This window comes from Equus asinus, chromosome 20, assembly GCF_041296235.1.
Source record: "Equus asinus isolate D_3611 breed Donkey chromosome 20, EquAss-T2T_v2, whole genome shotgun sequence".
Classification (NCBI taxonomy): Eukaryota; Metazoa; Chordata; class Mammalia; order Perissodactyla; family Equidae; genus Equus; species Equus asinus.
In genome coordinates, this window is record NC_091809.1 from 86,416,318 (window position 1) to 86,441,646 (window position 25,329).

A 25,329-nucleotide genomic window follows, 5' to 3' on the forward strand; every position below is an offset into this window, starting at 1 on the left:
GCTACAATGTTGGCCACAGGCCTATTGGAATTACAAGATTGAGAAACGTGGTGTCATGAGAAAGGCTTAGACCCCTAATCCTGCTGGGAGAATGCTTAAAGAGCGGGTGTCAGACAAAGAAACCAAAAAGGGCGCTAAAACTGACTGTCAGGTGAGAAGAACTGGTAGGCCTGAGGAGAAGATGAGACAATAGAGAGTACATGTTATGATGGATCAGCTGCACAAGAATGAAAGGAGAAGACAGTGCCACCTGGTGTACTAGAAAGTCACGGAGACTGCAACTAAGAAAGTCAGTGAACAATAGCTTTATGTAGAGCAGCATCCCTGAATTCACCGGTTTCCTGGTGTTGGGAAGACAGAGTTTGACATTTAAGTTTCACTAAGTTGGGAGGAATTGGTAACATCTCAGTCTTTGATTAACTCCAGAAAGGCTACACCTTTAATAGAATATCTAAGTACTAAGGGCCATGATCTTGGAATATGAGTAAAAATGAAATAATAAAGTCTTAATAAAGCCTGAAGTTAAACTTCACAGGATCAAGATCATTGGCCCATCAATAAGTTAACTATGCCTGTTAGACAAAAAGTAAAAGCTCTTCAAAGAAAAATAACAGGATCCAGAGACTTTTAAATGTATCATTTGCAATCTCCAGTATACATTGAAAAATTACTATACATAATAAAAATGCATAATCAAGAGAAAAAAGTCAGCAGAGAGAGACTCTGATAGCCCACATTTTGGAAATACTGACAAATATTTTAATATAGCTATAAAACTGGTTGAAAGAATCTACAGAAAATGATGGATAAATGGGTGATAATATGGAGTTTTAAGGAGAAATTTAAAAACTATAAAAGAATCAAATGGAAATTCTAGATCTGAAAGTGTAATATTTGAAGTAAAATCATAGTTAGGATTAACATCAGAATTGACAATGCAAAAGAAAGGATCAGTGAACCTGAAGACCAAGTCAATAGAAATCATCCAATATTCTATTAATGAGTTAATAGAAGCAGAGAGAGAAAAGCAGTTAAAAAAAATGAATAGAGTGACATGTGGGTCTCTATCAAGTAGTCTGATGTATATGTGATTGAAGTCCCAGAAGGAGAGGACAGAGAATGGGTCAGAAAAATACTTGGGGGCCAGCTCTGTGGCTAAAGTGGTTAAGTTTGCATTGCTCCACTTTGGTGGCCCAGGATTTCACTGGTTTGGATCCAGTGTGTAGACCTAGCACTGCTCATCAGGCCATGCTGAGGCAGTGTCCCACACAGCACAACTAGAAGGACCTGCAAGTAGAATATATACAACTATGTACTGGGGGGCTTTGGGGAGAAGAGAAAAAAAGAAGATTGGCAACAGATGTTAGTTGAGGTGCCAATCTTTAAAACACACACACACACACACAAAGACAAGCCACTAACTGGGAGAAAATATTTGAATATCATATATTCAACAAGGGGTTAATTTCCAATATATATAAAGAACTCGTACAACAACAAAAAACCAAGCAACCTGATCAAAACAGGGGTGGAGGATACGGACAGACATTTTTCCAAAGAAGATATACAGATGGCCAACAGGCACATGAAAAGATGTTCAACATCACTAATTATTAGGGAAATACAAATCAAAACTACAATGAGATATCACTTCACACCCATCAGAATGGCTATAATTAACAAGACAAGAAATAAGTATTGCAGAGGTTGAGGAGAAAAGGGAACCCTCATACACTGCTGGTGGAAATGCAAACTGGTACAGCCACTATGGAAAACGGTATGGAGATTTTTTAAAAGATTAAAAATAGAAATACCATATGATCCAGCTATTCCACTACTGGGTATTTATCCAAAGAACATGAAATCAACAATTCAAAGAGATTTATGTATCCTTATGTTCATCGCAGCATTATTCAAAATGGCCAAGAGGTGGAACCAACTCAAGTGCCTGTGACCAGATGAATGGATAAAGAAGCTGTGGTATATGTATATACAATAGAATTCTACTCAGCCATAAAAAAGACAAAATCGTGCCATTTGTGACAACATAGATGGACCTTGAGGGTATTATGTTAAGGAAAATAAGTCACACGGAGAAAGACAAACACCATATGATTTCACTCATATGTGGAAGATAAACACATGGAAAAGGAGAACAGATTAGTGGTTGCCAGAGGTAAAGGCGGGGAGGGCAAAAGGGGTAAAGGGGCACATATGTATAGTGATGGATAAAAACTAAACTACTGTGGTGAACACAATGTGGCCTATGCAGAAACTGAAATATAGTGATGTACATTTGAAATTTACACAGTTATAAGCCGATATGACCTCAATAAAATAATTTTTTAAAAAAGAAAATCACCAAACACTTGGAAATTAAGCAACACACAACCTATGGCTTACAAAAATATCATAAGGGAAATTAGACAATAGCACAAAATATTTTAACATAACATATTAAAGTTTGCGGGATGCAGGGGCCGGCCCTTTAGCCTAGTGGTTGAGTTTGGTTCACTCTGCTTCAGCAGCCAGGGTTCAGTTCCCAGACATGGACCTATAGCACTCATTGGCTGCCATGCATGGCAGCGACTCACGTATAAAATAAAGAAAGACTGGTGCAGATGTTATCTCAGAGGGAATCTTCCTCAAGCAAAAAGAAGAAGGTTAGCAACAGATGTTAACTCAGGATGAATCTTCCTCAGCCAAAAAAAATTGTGGGATGCAGCTAAAGCAATGCACAAAGAGAAGGTTATACATAGAAATTCTTACATTAGCAAAAGAGAAAGGTTTAAAATCAATGATCTAAGTGTCTATCTTAAGAAGCTAGAAATATAAGACCAAATTAAACCCGAAGTAAATACAAGAATGGAAATAAAGAACAGAAATCAACGAAAGAAAAAATAGAGAAAAATCAACAAAGCCACAATTTGATTCTAAAAATTAGTAAAATTGATACATTTCTCTTCCCTCCCAGCATAAGAGACCAGGACAAAACACATACAGATAACCAATATCAGAAATAAAGAGGTGACAAGTCCTACAGAATTGAAAGGATAATAAGGGGATATTACAAACAATTTTACATACGTATTCACATATTATTTGACAATTATTTTGAAAACTTAGAGAAAACAGAAAATCTGAAGAGATCTATATTCATAGAAAATTGAATGTGCAATAAAAAATAAACTTCAGACTCAGATTTCTTTCCTGTAGAATTCTATCAAACATTTGAGTAAATAAACGTTACATGAACATTTTCAGAAAATCGAGTCATAGGGAATATTCTCCAAGATATTTTATGAGCAAGCAAAACTCTGATATAAAAACCTGATAAGGCAATTACAAGAGAGAATTACAAGCATATTTATCGTGAACATAGATACAACTATCCTTATCAAAATATTATCAAGCTGAATCAAGTAATATATAAATCCAGTAATAAAACTGAATCATACAATACATTACCAACTGTGGCTTATTCCAGGAATGCAAGGTAGTTTAACATTTAAAAATAAGTCACTATAGTAAACTCCATTAACAGAATAAAGGAGATAAACCACGTGATTACCTAACTGTATGAAAAAAAATGATTTGACCAAATTCAACACCATCTGGATAAGAACTTTCAGCAACTGATAAAGGGCATCCATGAAAAAACCTACAGTTAACATCATACTTAATGATGAAAGACTGAACGCTTTCTTCCTAAGAGAAACAAGGTAAGGATGTTTGGCTTACTGATTCTATTGAACATTGTGTTGGAGGTCTTAGCCAGTACAGTAAGGTCAGAGAAAGAAATAGATGTCATGTAATCAAAACCCAGAAATAATTTTTGTAGAAATTAACAAATTGATTTTAAAATATTTATAGGAAGGCAAAGAACATAGAATATCCAAAACCACCGTGCAAGTACAGTGTTGGGAGACTTCCTCTACTTCATTTTGAGACTTACCATAAAGCTATCATTTTTAGTGTAGTATTGAGATAAGGATGGCCAAATAGATTAAGGAAAGAGAAAAGGAAGTCCAGAAATACATCCACACAAAGAGCTGATGGATTTTTGACAAAGTTGCCAAGGCAATTCAATTTGGAAAAGAAAGTCTTTTCAACAAATGATGCTGGAACTGGATATCCATATATGAAAAAATAAATCTTAACTTTACACCATTATTTGTATTGGGTCATAAACTTAAAATTATTAGCTAAGCCTATAGAACAGAGCATTAACCATGAATAAAATTATTTTGACTTTATCATAAGTAAAAATTTCTTTTCATCAAAAGATACCAGCAGGAAAATCAAAGGGCAAACCACAAAACTGGACAAAATGTTTTTACTATGGATATATGATAAATGACTTGTATTTAAAATATATAAACTACTAGTACAAAACAACAAGAAAGCAAAAAATTCAATAAAAATGGACAAAAGACTTTAAACATTTCATAGAAGGCATATGCATAAACAATAAACATTAGAAGTTGCTCAATGTAATGAGTCATCAGAAAAATGCAAATTAAAATCATAAATTACTATTTACAAACAGTGGAATGGTTAAAATAAAAAAAAGAACGACAATATCAAGGGTTGACTAGGATGTGGAACAACTGGGAATTGTCTGTCACTGGTGAGAGTATAAAATAGTACAATTACTTTGGAAAATGATTCGGTAGATTCTATTAAAGTTAAATGTATGCCTACCTTATAACCCAGAATTTCCACTTGTAGGTTATAGCAGCTTTATTCGTAACAGTCAAAAATAGGAAATAAGCCAGGTGTCCAAAAATAAACTTTGACATATTCATACAATGGAATATGACTTAAAAATAAAGAGGAATCAACAGCCAATGCACTTAACAGGAATGCATCTCAAAAACAATATGTTGAGCCAAAGAAATTGACAAAAAGAATATACATTGTATTATTCCATTTATGTGAACTTTTGGAACAGTAAGTTTGATCCCAGGTAATCAAAATCAAACAGTGGTTGTCTCAGTGAGGGAGTGCAGGTATTGTCTGAAAGGAGCACAATGGAACATTCTGGGATTATGAAAATATTCAGAATCTTGATTAAAGTGGTGGTTATACCGATGTATCATTTGTCAGAGATCAAACTATACACTTAATATATTTTATTTTAGGTAAATTATAACATTAAAAAAGAATGGTTTGCGGGTCTGGCCCCATGGCCGAGTGGGTAAGTTTACACGCTCTGCTTCGGTGACCCAGGGTTTCTCTGGTTCGGATCCTGGGTGCGGACACGGCACTGCTCATCAGGCTATGGTGAGGCGGTATCCCGCATGTCACAAGTGGAAGGACTCACAAGTAAAAAAAATATATACAACTATATACTGGGGGGATTTGGGGAGAAAAAAAGCAGGAAAAAAAAAAGATTGGCAACAGTTTTTAGCTCAGGTGCCAATCTTAAAAAAAAAAAAAAAAAAAAAGAATGGTTTGGGAAAAATAAATCCAACCATAGCCAATATAGTCCCAAATAGGATGTAGTCAGTTTTCTTAACTTCCCATCGTTTGCATTAAATATCTTGGGGAGTAGAATTTATTGGCCAATCTCAGGTCTGATTGTCTAGCAACCTGGGATGTCTGTGGGCAAATTAAGACTCCTAATTTCCTGTGTGCTGAGCCCCAGAGTGGAGGAAGAGTTATTTAGATGGGTAACATGGGAGTCACCGAGAGGACATGGGGGCATTTTGCTAAGACCTCATATTCAAGTTGTCACCAAGGATTTATCTTCCTGAATCACCATTATATCCACAGCCTCTAGAACAGTGTTGGGCATGTTGCACGCTCTCAGAAATTTCTGTTAGAAATATTATCCCCTCTCTTCTAGATTAAACCTTATTAGATTCTTTGTTCTAGGGTCTAGATTTATAGGAACTCACCTGGTAAAGAGCAAAAAGCATTGGATTTAGAGATATGAGTTTGAACTGTGGCTCTGACTTGCTGTTATGAATTTACGTGCTTTCTTGGACAAGTTACTACCTCCATAACTTCTGCCTCTGGCTTTGTAACGTGGGGGTAGTTAGTTATTTGTTCCTCACCAGATGGATATGAGACTACGTAGGAGAGCGGGAACATGCTGAAACAACATATAGAGTTTTAGGACGGAAGGCAGTGAACATCCCGGAGCTGTGTGCCAGCAGTGTCACAAAAAGAATATATATTGTATCATTCCATTTATATGAACTTTTTAAAACAGTAATTTTGAAGTCCTTTGAATTAAAGTGCACAAAATGGAAGTGAAGGATGTGGACTTTTATGCTTATTCTTACTATTATGACCTTACAGCACATGTTGGCCTCACAGATGTGAAGGGAGGTGGCCTCGTTGTTGGAGACAGACTGCGGCCAAGAACTTGTGCAGAACAGTGGATACCCAGCTGGAGAGCAACTCCTTTGTGTGCACAGAATCCACCTACATGCTCTTGCTGCTCCAGGATTCGGCTGCCCGGGGAATGAAGTGCTGAAGCTGACTCCACAAATCAGCGATGTTGAGGCCTTCTGGGCTCTGGGGCCATTTTTCATTACATTTACTCCCTGAACAGAAGAGTCTGGCCTCCTGGCAGCTGAACTTCCCCAGCCGTCCTCATGGAAATGGCTTCATCTCTGTGAGAACAGGCCCTGGGGGACCCCTCTACCTGTTGGGAGGAGGCCACAGCTCAGGCATTGACCCCGCCTACACTCTGCCTTGCAGACCTGTCCCTGGATGAGCAGAGGCCTTGAATGCTGCCCAGGCCCAATGCCTTCTCCTACTTGCCTTGGTGCCAAGTGGGCAATAAACCAGATGAGGCAAAGGGCACATGCTGAGGCAAGAGTGACACAGCCCCACTGTCTTCCACTGTCCCCATCTGCAGGATTGGGGCAGCTGTGGTGCATCTCTGTAAGAGGAGTTTAGGTTTGTCTCCCTGCCCCTGCCTGGCTCCCTGGACCTTTGAGGCTTGGTGGCGGCTCCACGTGGCCACTCCCAGGCAATAGAGGGAAAGATTATGGATGTCAGACTTGATATCACCTAGCCTGAGACTTTGTTCCCACATCTTACACCTAGGCATGGTTGAAGGCTAACAAGGAAGAAGCTTTTCCCTCTTGTACGGAGGGGTGGAGTGAGATGAGGTGGGCCCTGGGACCTCATTTTCCCTGAGCAAGATAGGTGTCCTTACTCACTACCCAAGGTCGCTGTGCTTACCCTAATTATATTGGTTTAATTTGGTTTGGCTGCTGTCTCCCTATATGTTCTCTTCTGACTTATAGTGAGCAGTCACCATGAGAGGAGGACTTTTGACCTAATCAAGTCCACACGCCTAGATTTCAGCAATATATTTGGCCCATAACGCATGCTCAATGAAAAGAAAAACTCCTCTTCCAGAGAACCTTCCTAGATTGACATTACACCTTGTTGCTTACTCCTCTGTTCATGGACACAGTTTGCCCATGATTCTTATTTGCTGTTGTTGTCCCTATGGTCCATCAATGAATTCTCCGTCTCTGTGCCTTTCAATTCTCTGTGTGTGTTTCTCCTGTCAGACTTAGAACTCATGGAGGGAGGTATTCATATATCTCTATCAGGGTAGGGACAACCGAGTGTGGATGAGGGTTATTTCTCCTTGTCAGACCAGTAGTCATATCTGTTTCATTCTATCAAGGTCTGCTGAAGGTAGGAGCCATATCAAAACAGCAGAGTAGGATTCCCTGGGAGGCCATCATCAGCTTGGTAACCATGTGTCCCATTACACAGGGGCTCCCTGAGCTTTGTAACCATATCTATATCACAAGTAGAAAACACCTGATGCTTCTTCCCCCATCTGACTTATGCTATACCTCCTTATGAAAGTAAGGATACCATTGAGCATGGGTTTCTGTCTCCCTATCACGCTAGGAGCCACTGGTCTCTTAAACATTGCCCAAGGACTATGAGGAGAAGAGGATAGGGTCCAGGGTGGGGTGGAAGACTTTATGACTGAACAGTAACCTGCTTCAGTAGTCGGAGGGCCCCATCCCGGATCTGCTTGGTCTTCATGCCATAGATGATTGGGTTGAGCATGGGTGGTACAACAAGGTAGAGGTCAGCCAGGAGGATGTGGATGTGGTGGGGCACATGCTGGCCAAAGCGCTGTGTGTAGAATGAGAAAAGTCCTGGTGTATAGAAGAGAAGGATGACACCCAGGTGGGAGCCACAAGTGCCAAAGGTCTTAGCCCTTGCCTCCTTGGAGGAAAGGCCTAACACAGCCTGGAGGATGAGTGCATAGGAGACAGTAATGCAGATGGAGTCAGTGCCCACCACCAGCGTGGCAGCAGTGATGCCATAGATGTTGTTTGGCTTTGTGCCCCTACAAGCCAGCTTCACCACAGCCATATGCTCACAGTAGGAGTGGGCCACCACTCGGTTACAGTAGCTCAGCCTTGCCAGTAAGCAGGTGAGTGGGGTCATGAGCCCTAAGCCACGAAACACAGCAACAGCTCCCAGCTTTCCCACAGCCTCTAGGGGCAGCAATGACCCATAGTGCAGTGGCCGGCAGATGGCCAAGTAGCGGTCAAAGGCCATTGCTAGCAGGATGCCAGATTCTATGGCTGAGAAGCCATGGATAAAGAACATCTGGGTAGCACAGGCTTCAAAGGCGATCTCAGCAGCATTTGCCCAAAAAAGTGCAAGGAGCTTGGGTACAGTAGAGGTACAGAGCACCAAGTCAATGGTGGACAGCATACATAGGAACAGGTACATGGGCTGGTGCAGTGAAGGCTCTGAATGCACCACCAGTAGCACTGCCGTGTTGCCAAGTACTGCAAGGGCATACATGGAGCAGAAAGGAAATGCAATCCAAAAGTGGGATGCCTCCAGGCCAGGAATCCCCATAAGCAGGAAGGAGGTTGGGTTCTGATGGCTGTGGTTTGAGAATTGCATGGCCAGGTGAAGGTGGGGTGGGTAAAAAAAAGGCTTTACTGCCTTGCTCTGAGCCCTAGCAACCCTGAAAGATGAAGCAGTTGGGATTCATCCTTATGCTGTGGCTGAAGCTGAAATTGCAGCAGAAAATATTTGAATTAGACCTTATGAAAAACATTCAGGATGAGAAGATTGTAGAGCACCAGGAAATCATGTAACGCAGGAGGTAGAGTTATTACCAGGGTTCAAAGAAGCCCTTGCTGCTCGTGTCTGCTTCAAAGATGTCTAGGCTGGGGTCTGTAGGGTGAATAGCATGGCTGCAGAACTCTCTCCATGATGAAGGTGAGAAGCAAGAGACTCTTACAGCTTTCTTCTTTCTGCCTATGAACACTCTTCTGCCTACATTCTTACTTTCTTCCGATTCATCTATGACAATATAAGGGTAGTGTAATGGTTGAAATTCAGGCAGATTGAATGGAAGACTTAAACATGGTTACTTTTCAAGTTGGGAAGATCAGGACTGATGGGAAGAGAAGGGAAATCAGGGAGATATTGGATGGACTTTTCAAGCCATTGAGCCTGTGATTTACTCACAGATGAGGCCTAGAACCTAGGTTCTGACCAGGAACAGCAAAGGTCATGGTGAGGGGCTGTCTCTTGGAGCCTGCTACAACCATAACATTGCCTGGCTCATGTTAGTACTAGGATCCTGTGCTTGTCTTAGGTGTCCTGTATGGATGCTGTAGGAATAGGTGAGATTACGCAGAATTGGCCAGTGGAAGGTGTCAAGCTGATTTGGCCACAATATGTAATCTGATAAGGTTATTGTGAGACGATTGTGTACAAGGAATATTTTCTCATAAAAATAAAAGGTACATCAAAGAAAGGAGAGGTGAATTTTAATCGTTGGGAAGACAGAATCATGCAGTGTAAGCAAATATAAAGACCAAGTTTGGTCAAATGACAGTACTTCTACATATCTCCACCCATCCCTTCTGCCCATTACATACTATCTCCCCTGATCTTCTCTCATCTACATGTGCCTTTTTGTTTGTCTTATCCACTAGCCAGCCAATATTTGAGAATTTGAGAGAGAAAGGAGATTAAAAAAGTCAGGAAGGGGACACTAGAGGGAGAGAAGATGATGATGAAAAGGAAAGAAAGTTGAGAACAAGAACCAGAAATAGACAGAGGATGGAGAAAAGTACCTTTCTCCCAAGGGTTTCTAATATAATGGGATGTGACTGTTCTGGTTGCTAGTTGAGAGACAGAGTGGAACCAAGTGGACCCTCTGGAGGGAGTCCATTTGTATCTCTAACTTTAAGCTGCAATACTCCTTTCAATCCCTAGCATTAGCTACCCATACCCAGAAAGAAAGAGGCAGGAAGGAGAAGAGTAAGGTCTTCTAATATGATTTAGGCGAAGAACTTTGGACCAGGATGCCTGGTTTTCCATCCCAGTGCCAATTACAGCTGTGACTATGATATTGAACAAATAATCTTGTTACTTTCCTTCTCATCATCTCTTCCTCTGTGTGTTTCCTGTTTTCTCTTCTGTGCTATCCCCTTCCCTGTCCAGCCTGGGCCCAAGCATATCCAGAGGGGATTTCAGCTTTGGTGGTGGCCAAAAGTTCAGGGACAGAGAAAAATCTGAGTGGGGGGATCTTGTAAAATGGTAAAATTGTTTCATTTTATGAGTGAGCACAGTATGTGTTTGGCTAAGCACGTGATTGTGTCTATGTTGCTGTGCAAAATGCATCAGCAAGGCTGTGCTCAGAAGACACAGGTACATACATTTAGGTAAGACATTGTTTTTGGAGTGTCCTTGCTTCAATGCCCTTTCTTTTGGTGTGAGGAGAATTGACAGGCAAATAATCCAGACATAAATGAGACAGCCTTGTTTCCTTCCCCCCCATTTTCTTCTTACACTCAGCCTTTTAAATAATTGAGTCATGTTTCCTGAGCCCCTGAACTATCACTCAAAGAACTTTTACTCTGTCCTTGTAGCCACATGGCACAATGACTACAAGCTCCCCTTGCCTCAGCTGCATTTGCACAGATGGGGAAAATGAAATTGGAAAAGCATGTGTTGAGCACAATATGCTCAGATTGTAGGAAAAAGATCAATGTCGAGATGAGGGACTTGGAGTCATTACTTCCTGGCCCTCTAATTTATGAGTTGGATCTCATGAAAAATGTCCAGGATGAAAGATTGTAGGGCACTGGGAAATGATGTGAAGCAGGAGATGGGTTACCATCACAAGCATTCACAGGAGCCCTTGCTGCTTCTGTCTGATTCAACGACCTCTAGACTGTGGGCTGGGAGGTGAGTGGCATGGCTGCAGAACCCTCTCCATGGTGAAGGTGAGAGGCTAGAGACTTACAGCTTTTTTCTCTCTGACTGTGAACCCTCTTCTGCTTATACTGTTATTTTCTTCTCATTTATCTGCCTCCGGAGATTAGGCAAGGAGAGACTCACGGCCTCTTCCTGATGACCCACCCAGAATAACTCAACCTTATGTCCCTCACTTCTCTTTGTTCTGAATTACCTTAGCGTTTGGTATAAGAAAGGCCTTACCTAAAATATCTAAGAATAGGAGCTCAAGTACCAGGAACAAAGCTGTCTCATGAGGAAAGGAGCAATTTCTTCATCACTAGATGTGCTCATGAGCAGGAAGCTGTCTGCCAAGAATTCAGCATTCATTAGTGGATGACCAAGGGAAGCCTGATTCAATTCTCAGCTCTACTCACTCATGAGCTGTGTGACCCCAGACAAGTCCCCTAACCTCTCTCAAGCTGCTTCCTCATCTGTGACCTGGAGAGGATGATTCCTACTTCATAGGCTATTGTGAGGACTTATTGTGGGAGATACTTATCTGAAGAGTAGCACTAGTACATGGCACATAGTAGTGGTCAAAAGTGTGATTCATTTATGAGTCCCCTTTATCTGAAGTGGACATCACCTCAGTGAGAAAATATATCTCAGCGGCAGTCAGGTCTTTGATTTGCTGACAGTGTGCATATTGTAGGGTTGAGCATAGGCAGACGGACTTACCAGATCTGGGTCAGGGAGTGGTAGTGGAGTCTCAGGTCCTGCAGGGCTTAAAGTGTGGGGAGCAAAGAAGTGGAAGTATTTATCCTGTCATTAGGGCCCTAGCTGAGAGTAAAAATCCTTTGGAGATGGAAGGACTAAAAAGACCTTTGGGATGCTGGAAATAGGCAGAAAATTGAAGCTAAGAAATTTGGGCCTTGATGGGGGAGGGAGGGATAGGATGGCAGAGAAGATCTGCCCTGGGAATTCAGTGTGGGTGGGTGGAAAGGTCCCCGAGCACAAATAATCCTACAGGCTTTTTGGCACAGGGACACATTTTAGAGTATTTTTCTCTCTATCCTGGCCCCCTGCCCTCCATGCCAGGTATTTACTTCTCAGCATTTCTTTTAAACAAGCTACTCAACTTCTCTGAATGTTAGTTCTTCACTTGTGAAATGGGGGAAGGCAATGAGTGTTAAATGAGGTGATATATGCAAAGCATTTACCATTTTCCCTGGTCTATGCCAGGCACTCAATAAAAAGTAGAGATTTTTCTTTTATTATTTTATCTAATTCATTGATCATTGATTAAGCATCTATTATAAGCAAAGGACTATGAAAGATATTAGGGCAAAGGGTTGAAGGATCACGTCCCTGTTCTCAAGGAGGTCAAAGTCTGGTTTGGAGGATGGGCAGACACATACAAATTAATTAAATTCAATGAGATATGTAGATATTAATAAGATACAGAAGCTCATTTGGCACAGAAGAGGTTAGCTCTGTAAAAGTTAAAGATTTATGGTTTAGAAGTACATGGTAGGCTTGGAGGAAGGGGCACACCAAGGATAGAAGACAGCATGTATAGAACTTGGCAGGCAAGGGATAATGAGCATGTTCTGGTGACCACTGAAGCCCAGTTCAAAGTTAACATTTTCTTGAATTTTCTGATACTCTGAGTGACAGTGAGTGTCCTTTCTCTCCCCTTAAACATCTTATCAAATGCTGTTTGTGTGATACTGTCCACTTTAAATCTTGTTGATGTGACCATAGGTAAGTTAGGGAACAAGTGCCTAAGAGACATTACCCCTCTGTAAAACTGGGAAGGGCTGTTATGAGATATTATATGTAAGATATTTAATACAGTGCCTGGAACATAGCATGTCTTCAATAGACTGTTCTTGTTACTATCATTACATTGTTATTTTTCATTTGGCTTCCTACACAATGGGTTTTTTAAAGGCAGAGACTAGGATGAATTCATCCTTCTTTGATAGTTGCTTAAAAGGAGATAATGATGTTAGGTATTGGGAGAAGGCTGTTGAATGATCAGATGGGATTCTAATCAAATGTAGGCCAGGCAGACAAGAACCTTGATTTCAGACAATCAGTAAACCAGCAAACATATTGATGACTTAATACGTATTTGACATTACCTAAGAGATACCAGGAATTGAAAAGATTCTTGCTTTAAAGAGCTTAAAATGCAGATCGTTGGGGGAAGAACTAGTGGGGGATGGCATGACCCAGATGGTAGAGAGGAAGGTGGAGGCTTTGTTTTCTGAGCACATAGATTCCCTGGGGGAAGTCATAGAGGAATTATCCCTCAAGAATTATTTCAGGGATCCTGAGTTTTGGCCACTACCTCATTTAGTTCTTTCAGAGAAACAACTGATTCTAATACAGGGAATAAGTGACAATAACAAATAAATGAGGTCACTCACATTTTCTGCCAGTACCACAGTGTTCGGAGCCAAGCCCAGGATCTCCGTTGTCTTGATGGGGCTCAGGGATAGGTATTCATTGCTGACTTGAGATACTATTGGGCAGATTTTTGTTCAACCAATATTATTTGTTCTACAAATATAATTGAGGACCCATTATGTGCTCAGCATTTCTCTAAGTACTAGGAATGTATCAGTGAACAAAGACAAAGTCCTTGTTCTCATGGAATTCCTATTGCTAGAAAGAAAGACTTTCATTAAAAAAACCCAATATATCACATAAACAGGTATTAAAAAGTACTGAGAAAAATAGAAGATAGAAAATTATAGGCAGCACAATTTTAGGCAGAGTGGTCATAGCAGGCCTTTCTGAGGAGGTGACATTTGAGAAGGGATCTTGATGAAATGAGCCAGAAAGACATGCAGCTGTAGGAATGACAGTGCTCCAGGCACAGGGAACAGCAGCTGTACAGGCCTTGAGGTCTGGAATGTGTTTGGTGAATTTGAGGGACAGCGTTAGGCCAGTTGCTGGAGTGCAGTGACAGAGAAGGTAGGAGATGAATTTGGAGTGGTAACCAAGGCCCAGATAATAAAGGATATTGTAAACCATGATGAAAACTGGATTTTGTTTGAAGCATGGTGGAAATCTATTGAAAGATTTTGAACAGGATTCTGTTATGCTGTGACTTAAGTTTTAAAAGGTCTACTCCGAGTTCTAAATAGGGGCACAAGGGTGAAGGAGGGAAGCTAGTTTGAAAGTTATTGTTATAACCAAAGAGAAAAATGATGGTAGTTTGAACGAGGATGGTGGCAGTAGAGGCAACGGGAAGTGATTACACTTGGGATATGCTTTGAAGATGCAGCAGATAGGATTTGTTGATGGGTTGATTAAATGTAGGGTTATGAGAATATGATGTGCTTCAAAGTAAGTCTCCAACCTGAGGAAGTGGGTGAATGAAAGGGCTTTAGTGCAACGGGAAACAGAGAAAAGTAGGTTTACAGGGGTGGAGGAGGAGAGGAATCAGAGTTCTGCTTTGGACATGTAAGCTTGTAAATATATATTAGACATTAAAGAATATATATCAGGTAAGCAAGTTATATTTACCAAATTGAAGTTCAGGGGAGATATCTGAGTTGCAAATATACATTTGGGAGTCATCAAAGAATAGATAGAGCCATAAGAAATGATAAAATCACCTAAAGAATGAGTGTAGATAGAGAAGAGACTCCAATATCAAAGGCTGGGGAGAGAAGAACTGTACAGCAAAGGATACTCAGAAGAAGAAAGACACTCATGAGGCAGGAAGAAAGCCTTCAGAGAGTATTGCTTAGGAAATTAGGAAATAGGCAGTGTTCATCTCTTCCAAATGCTGGCAGGGGGTTGAGTTATATGGGATTTAAGAATTGATTATTGATAGTTAACAATACTGTATCATACACTTGAAATTTGCTAAGATGATAGATCTTAAGTATTCTCACCATCAAAGAAAGAAAAAAAGAAAATGGTAACTGTGAGGTGATCGATATGTTACTTAGATTGATTGGGGCAATTATTTCACAATTTAGGTGTATATCAAAACATCAAGTTGTACATCTTAAACCTACAATTTTCATTTGTAAATTATACTTTAACAAAAATGGAAAAATTGATTATTGGTGTTTTCAGTAAATGGTGCTGGGAAAACCGAATATCCACAGGCAAAAGAATTAAGATGGACCCTCACCTTATACCATATACAAAAATTAACTTAAATGGATCAAAGCCAAACATAAGATCTAAAATTATAAAACTCATAGAAAACAAAAATCTTCATGACATTGGCTTTGGCAATGAGTTTTTGGATATGACACCAAAAGTAGAGGCAACAAAAGAAAAATAGATAAATTGAACTTCATGAAAATTAAAAACCTTTGTTCAAAGGACACTGTTAAGAGAGTGAAAAGGCAACCTACAGAATGGGAGAAAGTATTTGCAAATCATATATCTAATAAGGGATTAATGTCTAGAATATACAAAGAACTCCTACAACTCAACAATAAGACAAAAGTCCAATTCAAAATTGGGAAAATGACTTGAACAGATATTTCTACAAAGAAGATATACAAATGGCCAACAAGCACAAGAAAAGATGCCTAATACCACTAATAATTAGGGAAAAGCAAATCAAAACACAATGAGCTACCATTTCATATTCATTAGGATGACTATTATCAAAAAAAAGAAAATAAGCATTAATGAGGTGTTGAAATTGAAACCCTGCACATTGTTGGTTGGATGCAAAATGGTGCAGCTGCTATGAAAAATGGTATGGCAGTAGCTCAAAAAATTAAACATAGAATTACCATGATCTTTCCTTAACCCAGCCTGGGTATCTTCCTCCCTGACTGTTCTAACATCGCTTATGACCCTTAAGTCAGGATCACCACCTCCACATAGTCTGTGGCTCTTCAGCCGAACTCAGACTTTATCAATGCAAGCCCAATGTAGAAGCCCACTCGGACCCAGAGTGTTCTGGAGACTCCAAGTGAAAGAGATGAGTCCTTGTCCCTGAGGGGGACATCTAATGCTGAATCTAGATGCCTCTGTGGGAAGAAAGGGGAATGCAGCAGGATAGTCTCAGTAGGACATTTTGGGATGTCTCATTGAGAGTTAGTTCAGGTTAAAGGGGATAAACCCTCTGAAAACCAACTTCCCCTCTCAGGACCATGGCAGAATAGCTGAGACCAGTTAAAAGAGGAGAGCATTCCTTAGGTATTGTTATTAATGGCTAGTAATTATTGAGTATTAATTAATAATAACATTGATAATTACTCCTCAATGGTCTCATTGGATCCTCCCCAAATCGTGAAAGGTGAGCAGGACTGGGATTATTGTCTCCACATAACAGATGAGGAAATAATCCAAGGAACAGAGAGGTTAAGTGCCTCGTCAAGGTCACAAGCTGGGACTCAAACCTAGATCTCCCGCTCATAACCTTAGCTCACAGCTCTGTCCACAAAATGAAGCAAAACATCAAAACTCCAAACCAAATCAAAGAAAGAATGAGTAGATAGCCTTGACCTAGTTGTGACTGAAGCCCACATTTCTAAGTCACAATCCAGAAGCACACATAGCAGGCAACAGTTTGCATATTCTAAGGAGGCTCTTTTCTCAGTAGGCACTAGAGAAAAGGAAGGTGAGGGTGGAGACAGATGCAGTGATTACTGAAACCAGACTATCTTCAAGGGAGGCATGATTGACTGCCACAGAATGGTGAGGGAATAGGGTCTGTAGGAAGCCAGGGGCAGGAACCCCAAAAGACTGGAGACTGGGACAGAGAAGTTCCCTGGAGTCACCTCCAGAGAAGACACCAGGCCCATCATGAGGCTTTTTAAGGATGTTCCTCAGGGACAAGGCCTGCTGTTGTCTTTTTCTTTTGATGAAAGAATAGCTGATTATGAGGACCTCCCCTTACCAACTCCTTCTATCTCACCTGTCTCTCTCTAAGGAGGAAAACTGCATCAGTTTTTCCTGAAGCCCACAGAAAATGAATTGAGCCTCATGCTGAGGGGTGAGAGCACTTTGGGCCCATGGTGGAAGGGGAAGACAGGTGTACAGAGGGCAAAGTCAGGGAGTTGACACAAATGGGATGAGGGGCTTGTAGACCAGGGAGGGTACTTATGCTGGGATCAGCTGGCTACCAGAGGGCTGGAACAGGTCAAGGAAAGAGGCTATGTGAGCTGGGGCTGGCAGTGAGAACTAGAATAACCAGCATAGTGGCAGAAATAAGACTGAAACTAGTAATCGCTAGGGGGAATACCCAAAGGCTGACTGGAGACCCAATAGAAGAGTGTTGAACTTTTGAGGGGAATAGGCTGGGTGGGGAAGAAGAGCCCGGCAGTCCATCTCCCACGCACCTCTCATGTCCAACCAGAGAATTAACCCTCATCTCAGGCATCACTTCACCTCCTAATTCTCTTTTCTATCACTCTCATCCTTGTACATCTCTAACAGCAGACCTCCTTCTATCCTCCTCAAATACTTTATTATCTATAAGTTTAGATCCTCCCATCCCACCATTTTTAGAAGAAACCTTTCTCTGCCTCCCAGGGCTGTGCTCCCATATTGTGTATTAGGGACCACCTCATGAGAACCTTAGTTAAATAACCCTGGTTAGTCACATGCCTGTCAGTTACATGCCTGTTAGTGCTACTTGCTTCCTTCCTACTTCACATTCTGGCCCTTCCTCAGTCATAGGTGCTATAATAGTCCAGGGAAAAAAAGGAGAATCCTGAAATAAGGAGATGGGACAGACCAGGTATACTTGCTTATTAAAGGTTTCAGCAACAACCAGCTATATCTTTGCACTAAAGTCCTGTAGACAGAATCCTGGTGTGGGAGTCAGAAGATGTGGAACTTCATCCTAGATCTGTTATTTGCTTCTTCGATGACCATATGGGGACTCAGTTTCCCAGCTATATCATTCTAAAGTCCTCTAAGGATAAAGGTGTAGCCTACCAAATAGTTTATAGCACTGATTGAATACTCCAGGCATGGAGCCACATGCACCTTTTGGGGAGACAAAGAAATACATGAAACAAGCTTCCTTTGGTCATTTGCTGACATCTTGGCTGTAGAGGCAGGAAACAAACAAAGGACAATGACATGTCAGGACTGGACAAAACACTCATGCCAAGCGGGTTGGAGTTGGGGCGGGAGAAGACCAGATAAGCAGAGTTGGATTGTGACTGGAACTAGAGTATAGTTTTGAACTTGGAAAGAGGGTAGGTTGATGGATTATTAGGCATTTCAAACAGAACAGGAAAGCTGTGAGATTGAGGTACGGGGGCAAATAAGCTGGAGGCCAGTGATGTTCAGCAGGAGCACATAGGAAGCAAGTGCGACAGGGCTACTCAGGGAAGAGGAGAGACCTCTTTGGAATTGGAGCAGCACATTCACTTAGGATAAGGGTAACAACAGGCATATTCTTTCATTCTTTCAAGAGATATTTAGCAAGTTCCTATATGGGGGCCATAGATATAATGGCAGTAAATGTAAACATCAGCCCTGTTGTCAGGGGGCTTCCAGGTTGTCTGTCCCAATGTTAAGTCCTGGAGAAAATGCATGGATGTACATTAGACATGGAGAAGTTCCTAATAAGACGACGGCTTTTATTCTGATCCAAGTAACCAAAACTGATGGAAGATTTCATAGCATTTCCATCTGTGGAGGTGCTTAAAGTTGAGAGATACCTAGTAAATCTCAGTTTGATCATATGGTGGTATACTGTACAACAGCAAAAGAGGACAAAGTTTCTCCAGGAAGGGAGTCATTCACGCATCCATTTAAAAAGCACTTTTGAGCACCAACCATGTTCGGTAGTCTGTGAATACAGAAATGAGTAACTCACCGTGCTTGTACTAACAGCACTCATAGTCTGGTGAATATACAGACATGTGCATTGGCAATACATATCATACTCTCCTTATTTAATTCAGCACATTAATGAGAAAACACTGAGAAAATCTGCCTGGAGGAGTCTGAGAAGCTTCACTAAGAAGGTGGGCAGGATCATGGTCAGGTACGGAAGGAGGCAGGGGAAAGCATACTAGCTAAATAGTATGAGCTACAAGCCTGACTGTTTCAGGAAGTGGTGAATAATCCAATGTGGCTGAACCTAGGATGAATATTTAGGTGAATGTTAAGAGATAAGGCTGATAGTTTAGGCAAGAACAAGTTTGTAAGCATATTGGGTGGTTTTTATTTTTCTTGTAGCTGTGAGATCTTAAAAGTGGTTATCAGTGGGGAAATAACATATGTGGTCTGTCACTGTGCAGTGGATACATTGAGCGGGAGTGGAAAACTGAAAAGAAGGTCTTCCTAGTGACACAGGCAAGAGATGATATAAATTTGGGAAGACACAAAGGGCATAGAGAGGAGAACAGTATGAGAATTCAGGGGCAGGGTCAAGGGCATCATTGTTGGCTGAGAAAGAGCTCTAGGAGCTCTAGCATCTGGCTGAAGGCTGTATGACTGGAGCATAATGAAGAAAGGAGAAGAAGTGGGTGAGGCTGAAAAGTGAGTAGGGACTAGATCATGCAGGGACTTGTAAACCAGGGTTAGGAGTGTGGATTCCATCCTCAGTGCAATGGTAATTCCATGATGGTTTTAGGAAAGGCCTGGCATAATAAAAATTTGCCTTTTTTTAATGGTCTCTGACTACACTACAGAAGATGGATTATAGAGGCCCAAGATTCAGACCATAGAGACCAGATAGGAGACTTTTGGATGAAAGATAATGGTTATTTAAATAAGACTGTTGGCAGGTAAAAGGGAAAAGAGTAGGGAGTGAAACACATTTTTCATATTGATAGGATTTGCTAATGAACTGATATGAAGGAAGAAGAAGGTATTAAATCAGGGATCATATCCCTGGGTTTCTGACATTGCTACAGCAGGGATGGCAGGATGTGTTCTGAGTTGGACGAGACGTGAGCAGGACAGTTTGTGAGGGGATAAGGTTTCTGTTTTTTGCTGTATTTTGTTTGAGATGACTGTGGAAGATCTAAGCGGAGATGTCCAACAGGCAATGGAACTCAGAGTAGAAGCAATATGTTTGAGAATTCCCTGAACAGAGATGGTCAAAAAAAAAAAAAAAAAGCAAACCCAGGAGGAAGCAAGGAGAATGCCTAGAGAATTGAGAATAAAAGGGAATTAAGGGATTAAAAGAAGAAAAGAAGGAGAGAGTGAGGGAAGAAGGAAGGGATGACGAGATCAGTGTTAGGGGAGTAGTGGATATGGAAGCCGGATTGGAAACGAGACGGGAGGAAGTAGAGATTGAATAGCCACATTTTTAAACAAGTTGTGTTGTGAAGGGGAACAGAACTAAGGGGTGTTAGAGGAGGAAGATATAAAGTCAAGGAACACAGGATTGTGCTGATGTCAATCAAGATAAACATTTTATAAAAGGGGGCAGATCTGTGCAGGGGGAGGAAGACAGTAATGTATACAAATAGCATTTGTCCAGGGGTTTCCAGTTTTCAAGATCTATTCTCATGTGATTTCATCTTTCCTCACAATAAAACTCAATAAAGGTGGCCGTGGGAGGTATAGTTATTGCCTTTAGATATAGGCGAGGAAGCCACACTTTAAAAGTATCAGTGATTAATGTCAGTTTGTGCTGGTAGGCTGATGATATAGTCATTACTTCAGCCCAAGTCTTTCGATTCTAAAGCTTTTCCCTATACCATGGTAATCAGTTAGAGCTTTATTTAACTTGAACATGCTTGATTTTAACTGTTTGTGGAACAACAAGGTAGAGGCAGAAGAGTATTGTGATTTAAGACATTGGATTTGAAGGCAGGAAACCAGAATTTTCAAAGTTCAAGTTTAATCTTTGATATTTACCAATGATGTGATTATCAGTAAGTAACTTAACCTTTAGTTTTCTCATTTCAAAAAAGTGCTCATATTTACTGAGCACTTTTCAATGTTCTAGATTTGAGCTAAGTTTTTTTAATTTAAAAATTAAATTTTTTCCCCAGTTTTGTTGCTATAATCAACAATAACATTTCATTAAAGTGCACAACTTGTTTTGGTACAAGTATATATTGCAAAATGATTACGCACAACAAGATTAACACTCGTCACCTCACACAGTTACAATTTTTTTTTTTTTTCTGGAGATGCGAATCTTAAGATCTACTCTTTCAGTGACTTTTATGCAATTTACAATGATCCAAAGAGACTTACAACACCCCCTATGTTCATTGAAGCATTATTCACAATAGCCAAGATCTGAAAGTAAGCCAAATGCCCTTCTATGGATGAATGGATAAAGAAGACATGGTACATATAAACAATGGAATACTACTCAGCCAGAAACAAGATAAAATCATCCCATTTGCAACAACGTGGACGGACCTTGAGAGTATTATGTTAGGTGAAATAAGCCAGACAGAGAAAGACAAATACTGCATGACTTCACTCATATGTGGAAGATAACAAATACATGAATAAAGAGAACAGACTAGTGGTTACCAGAGGGGAAGGGGGTTGGGAGGTGGATGAAAGGGGTAAGGGGGCACAGATGTAGGGTGACAGACAAAAATTAGACTGCAGGTGGTAAGCACAATGAAGTCTATTCAGAAATTGATAAACAATAACATACACCCAAAATTATACAATGCTGTAAACCATTATGATCTGAATAAAATTACTGGGAAAAAATACAATATAGTATTGTTAACTATAATCACCCAGCTATACGTTACATCCCCAGGACTTATTTATCTTATAACTGGAAGTTTGTACTCATGGCCTGGCTTCACCCATTTCCCCCACCCCAAACTCTGGCAACCTCCAATCTGTTTCTATGAGTTCAGTTTTTTTTAGATTCCACATATAAGTGAGTCCATGTATTATTTTCTCTCTGTCTGACTTATTTTACTAGCATAATGCCCTCAAGGTCCATCCATGTTGTCACAAATGGCAGGATTTCCTTCTTTTTTATGGCTTAATAATATTCTATTGAGTATACATACCACATTTTCTTTATCCTTTCATCCATTGTGCTAAATGTTTAAAAGAAATTTTGTCAATCCTCAGAACAAACTTTTTAGGTAGGAACTGAAAAAAGAGAAGGAAGCACAGGTCAAAATTTTGGGAAACAAATGATTAAGCATTTTCAAAGGAAATGATAAAAGGGGAAAAAATGAGGTAGAAAGGTAAAGGATCCCAGAAGGAAAAAGAATGGTGTGAATTTCAGAGGTCAGTCTTGCAAAAAGGTGGGAATGGAGCATCTTTTCTTCTGAATGTCATGAATGCTAGAAAAGAAAGTAAGTGAAGGTAGAAGTGTGTAGAGATGGAAGTCAAACTAAAAGAGAACAACAATAGGACTTCTCAGGTTCTCAAGTTAGCTGGATGTGGGTCTTTATGGCAAGATTTCTGAGTGTCAAATAAGGGCCTGTGGAACCCCTGTTAGCGAAAATCTACAGAACTTGGAGGGAAGTAGAATTATTAGAAGGTGCTAGGATTGGTTACTTTTTATACATACAGCCAAGCTTAACTTTTCAGGACAGAGACTCCTCTTTCATAATTGGGAGTACAGTTTGAGTTGGGAGGCAATAGGAAGACAGTAAATGTTTTTGGGTAAGATTTGAATTAAGCAGGGCTCTACATCCTTTATAAATCTGTTCTTGGCCACACAAAGACCACAGAAAGCTGTTCCTCCCCTCAATTACTTTATGAATCTTGTTGTAGGATGCTAGCTCTTTTGCTATTTAATGTCCTGATTACCAAATGATTTTATAAGTACCTTGAGGGTAGAAACTATGTATAATGTTTCACAATGCATATTAGGATTATTTTCTTTCAATTATTTTCTTGAGGTCATAATGGTTTATAACGTGTAATTTCAGGTGTACATTATTTCAGTTTCTGTATAGACTGCGTTGTTCTCACCACCAATAGTCTAATGTTTATCTGTCACCATATATATGTGCCCCTTTACCTCTTTTACCAACCCCCCAACCCCTTCCCCACTGGGAACCAATAATCCGTTCTCTTTATAGGATTATTTTCTAATTTCTTTTAAGGTCTATAAATGAGATCAATGGATAATATTTTCACGTGAATGATCAGAGTTTGAACTTGAGCACTGTAATTCTGCAGACATTTGATACTCTCTGGAAGGGTCCTGTGGAAGTAGACAAGAGGAAGAGAATTTCCAGTGGCCATGTCAGCCTCCAATATCACCGCAATCCATCCAGCCGCCTTCTTGTTGGTAGGAATTCCAGGTTTGGAGCACCTACATGTCTGGATCTCCATTCCCTTCTGCTTTGCCTATACTCTGGCCCTGCTAGGCAACTGCACCCTTCTCTTCATTATCCGGGCTGATGCAGCCCTCCATGAGCCCATGTACCTCTTTTTGGCTATGTTGGCAGCCATTGATCTAGTCCTCTCTTCTACAACACTTCCCAAAATGCTGGCTATTTTTTGGTTCAGAGATTGCGAGATCAACTTCTATGCCTGTCTGGTCCAGATGTTCTTTCTCCATTCCTTCTCTATCATGGAGTCAGCAGTGCTGCTGGCCATGGCCTTTGACCGCTACGTGGCCATCTGCAAGCCACTGCACTACACCACGATCCTAACTAGGCCCCTTATCATCAAAATTAGCCTGGTTACTGTGACTCGGGCTGTGACACTAATGACTCCACTCCCCTTTCTGCTCAGACGCTTCCACTACTGCCGGGGCCCCGTGATTGCCCACTGCTATTGTGAGCACATGGCAGTGGTAAGGCTGGCTTGTGGGGACACTCGCTTCAACAATATCTATGGCATTGCTGTGGCCATGTTTATAGTGGTGTTGGATTTGCTTTTTGTTATCCTGTCTTATATCTTCATCCTTCGAGCAGTTCTACAGCTTGCCTCTCAGGAGGCCCGCTACAAGGCATTTGGAACATGTGTGTCTCACATAGGTGCCATCTTAGCCTTCTACACGCCTGTGGTCATCTCCTCAGTCATGCACCGTGTGGCTCTCTGGGCTTCTCCACATGTCCACATTCTTTTTGCCAATTTCTATCTGCTCTTTCCACCCATGGTCAATCCTCTTATCTATGGGGTCACGACCAAGCAGATTCGTGAGCGAGTCTTAGGACTATTCCTGAGAAAGGATGTGTAAATGGAGAGTGAGGGACATGTGGAAAAAGAGTAGTACAGGTTGAATGCTGGAGTTGGGGTGGGGAGTACGATAGGAAGTGGAGGATTGCCAGAGTCTCCATGTTTAGTTCTTTCCTGGTATTATGAAAAAACTAAGTGATGTCCTGAAACCCAGAGTCACCAGTCTGATCAGGACTCATGGGTCTGTATTCTCTGGCAGTCTTTGGACTCAAACTGCTGACTGCTATCTCCTCAAGGAACCCGCTCTCTTATCAAAGGCTTGACTCATTCTCCTCTTGGCAACATCACCTAAAGCCACAAGGATGCCTTCAAGTTCATTACTAAGTTAAGAGTGTGAGAATCTGAGTTTCTATCCTAAGTCATTGGGATTTGGTGAACTATGCACTCAGGACCTGGGTAAGGACCAACATTTCGTCTGAGGCAGGAATGCTGATATGGTCTGACAGTTGGTGTCCAGTCTCTCCATAAGATGTGTCCTCTGACATTTATTTATACATCATGCAACTCTTTCTGTGCACATAGATGTATCATCTTATGTTTTCACCAAGTATGTGAATTCCTTATCTATTTACTAGCCCATCCACAAAATATTGAGTACCAAATCCATTCCAAGTCTGTGCTAAGTGCTGGGAATACAGAGATTAAGACAGGGATGTTGCATTTATGTCTATGTCCCGTGACAAAGAAAGAAGTGCTAAACACAATACATTGTGTTCTTTGACCTCTCCTTCCCAAGGCTCAGCATCATGGAAAAAAAATAGGTAGCAAAGCAGATGGGAGATGGGAATAGTGACATGTGTTTCTCTCTCTCTTTTCTTATCCATTGAAAACTGACATACTAGAAAATTCCTTTAATATTAATCCTGATGACTAGAATTTGTGTGGTCACACAAGCCCTCATACACCATCTTCCACAAATGCATTCTTCTGCTTTCGTCTTGTGACTCCCTAGTTTCCTCAGAGACTACTGATTAGGAATCTCTGTCTCCATTTCTGTCTCTGTCTCTATATATCTGTCTAAAC

General features: G+C 40.8%; 2 protein-coding genes across 2 annotated transcripts; one reads left to right on the plus strand and one right to left on the minus strand.

Moving 5' to 3' along the window:
* Positions 1 to 7,968: 7,968 nt before the first annotated feature.
* On the minus strand, positions 7,969 to 8,916 carry LOC106831615 (olfactory receptor 52P1-like). The gene has a single exon (XM_014841917.3). The coding sequence runs from the start codon at positions 8,914 to 8,916 to the stop codon at positions 7,969 to 7,971; it is 948 nt and encodes a 315-aa protein (XP_014697403.3).
* Positions 8,917 to 23,362: 14,446 nt separating this feature from the next.
* On the plus strand, positions 23,363 to 24,307 carry LOC106831713 (olfactory receptor 52K1-like). The gene has a single exon (XM_014842121.3). It carries the CDS (start codon positions 23,363 to 23,365, stop codon positions 24,305 to 24,307), a length of 945 nt encoding a protein of 314 aa, XP_014697607.3.
* Positions 24,308 to 25,329: the final 1,022 nt, after the last annotated feature.

What these genes read in the sequence shown, in the direction of transcription:
- LOC106831615 (XM_014841917.3), bottom strand. Translation starts at nt 8,916, where the DNA reads ATGCAATTCTCAAACCACAGCCATCAGAACCCAACCTCCTTCCTGCTT.
- LOC106831713 (XM_014842121.3), top strand. Translation starts at nt 23,363, where the DNA reads ATGTCAGCCTCCAATATCACCGCAATCCATCCAGCCGCCTTCTTGTTG.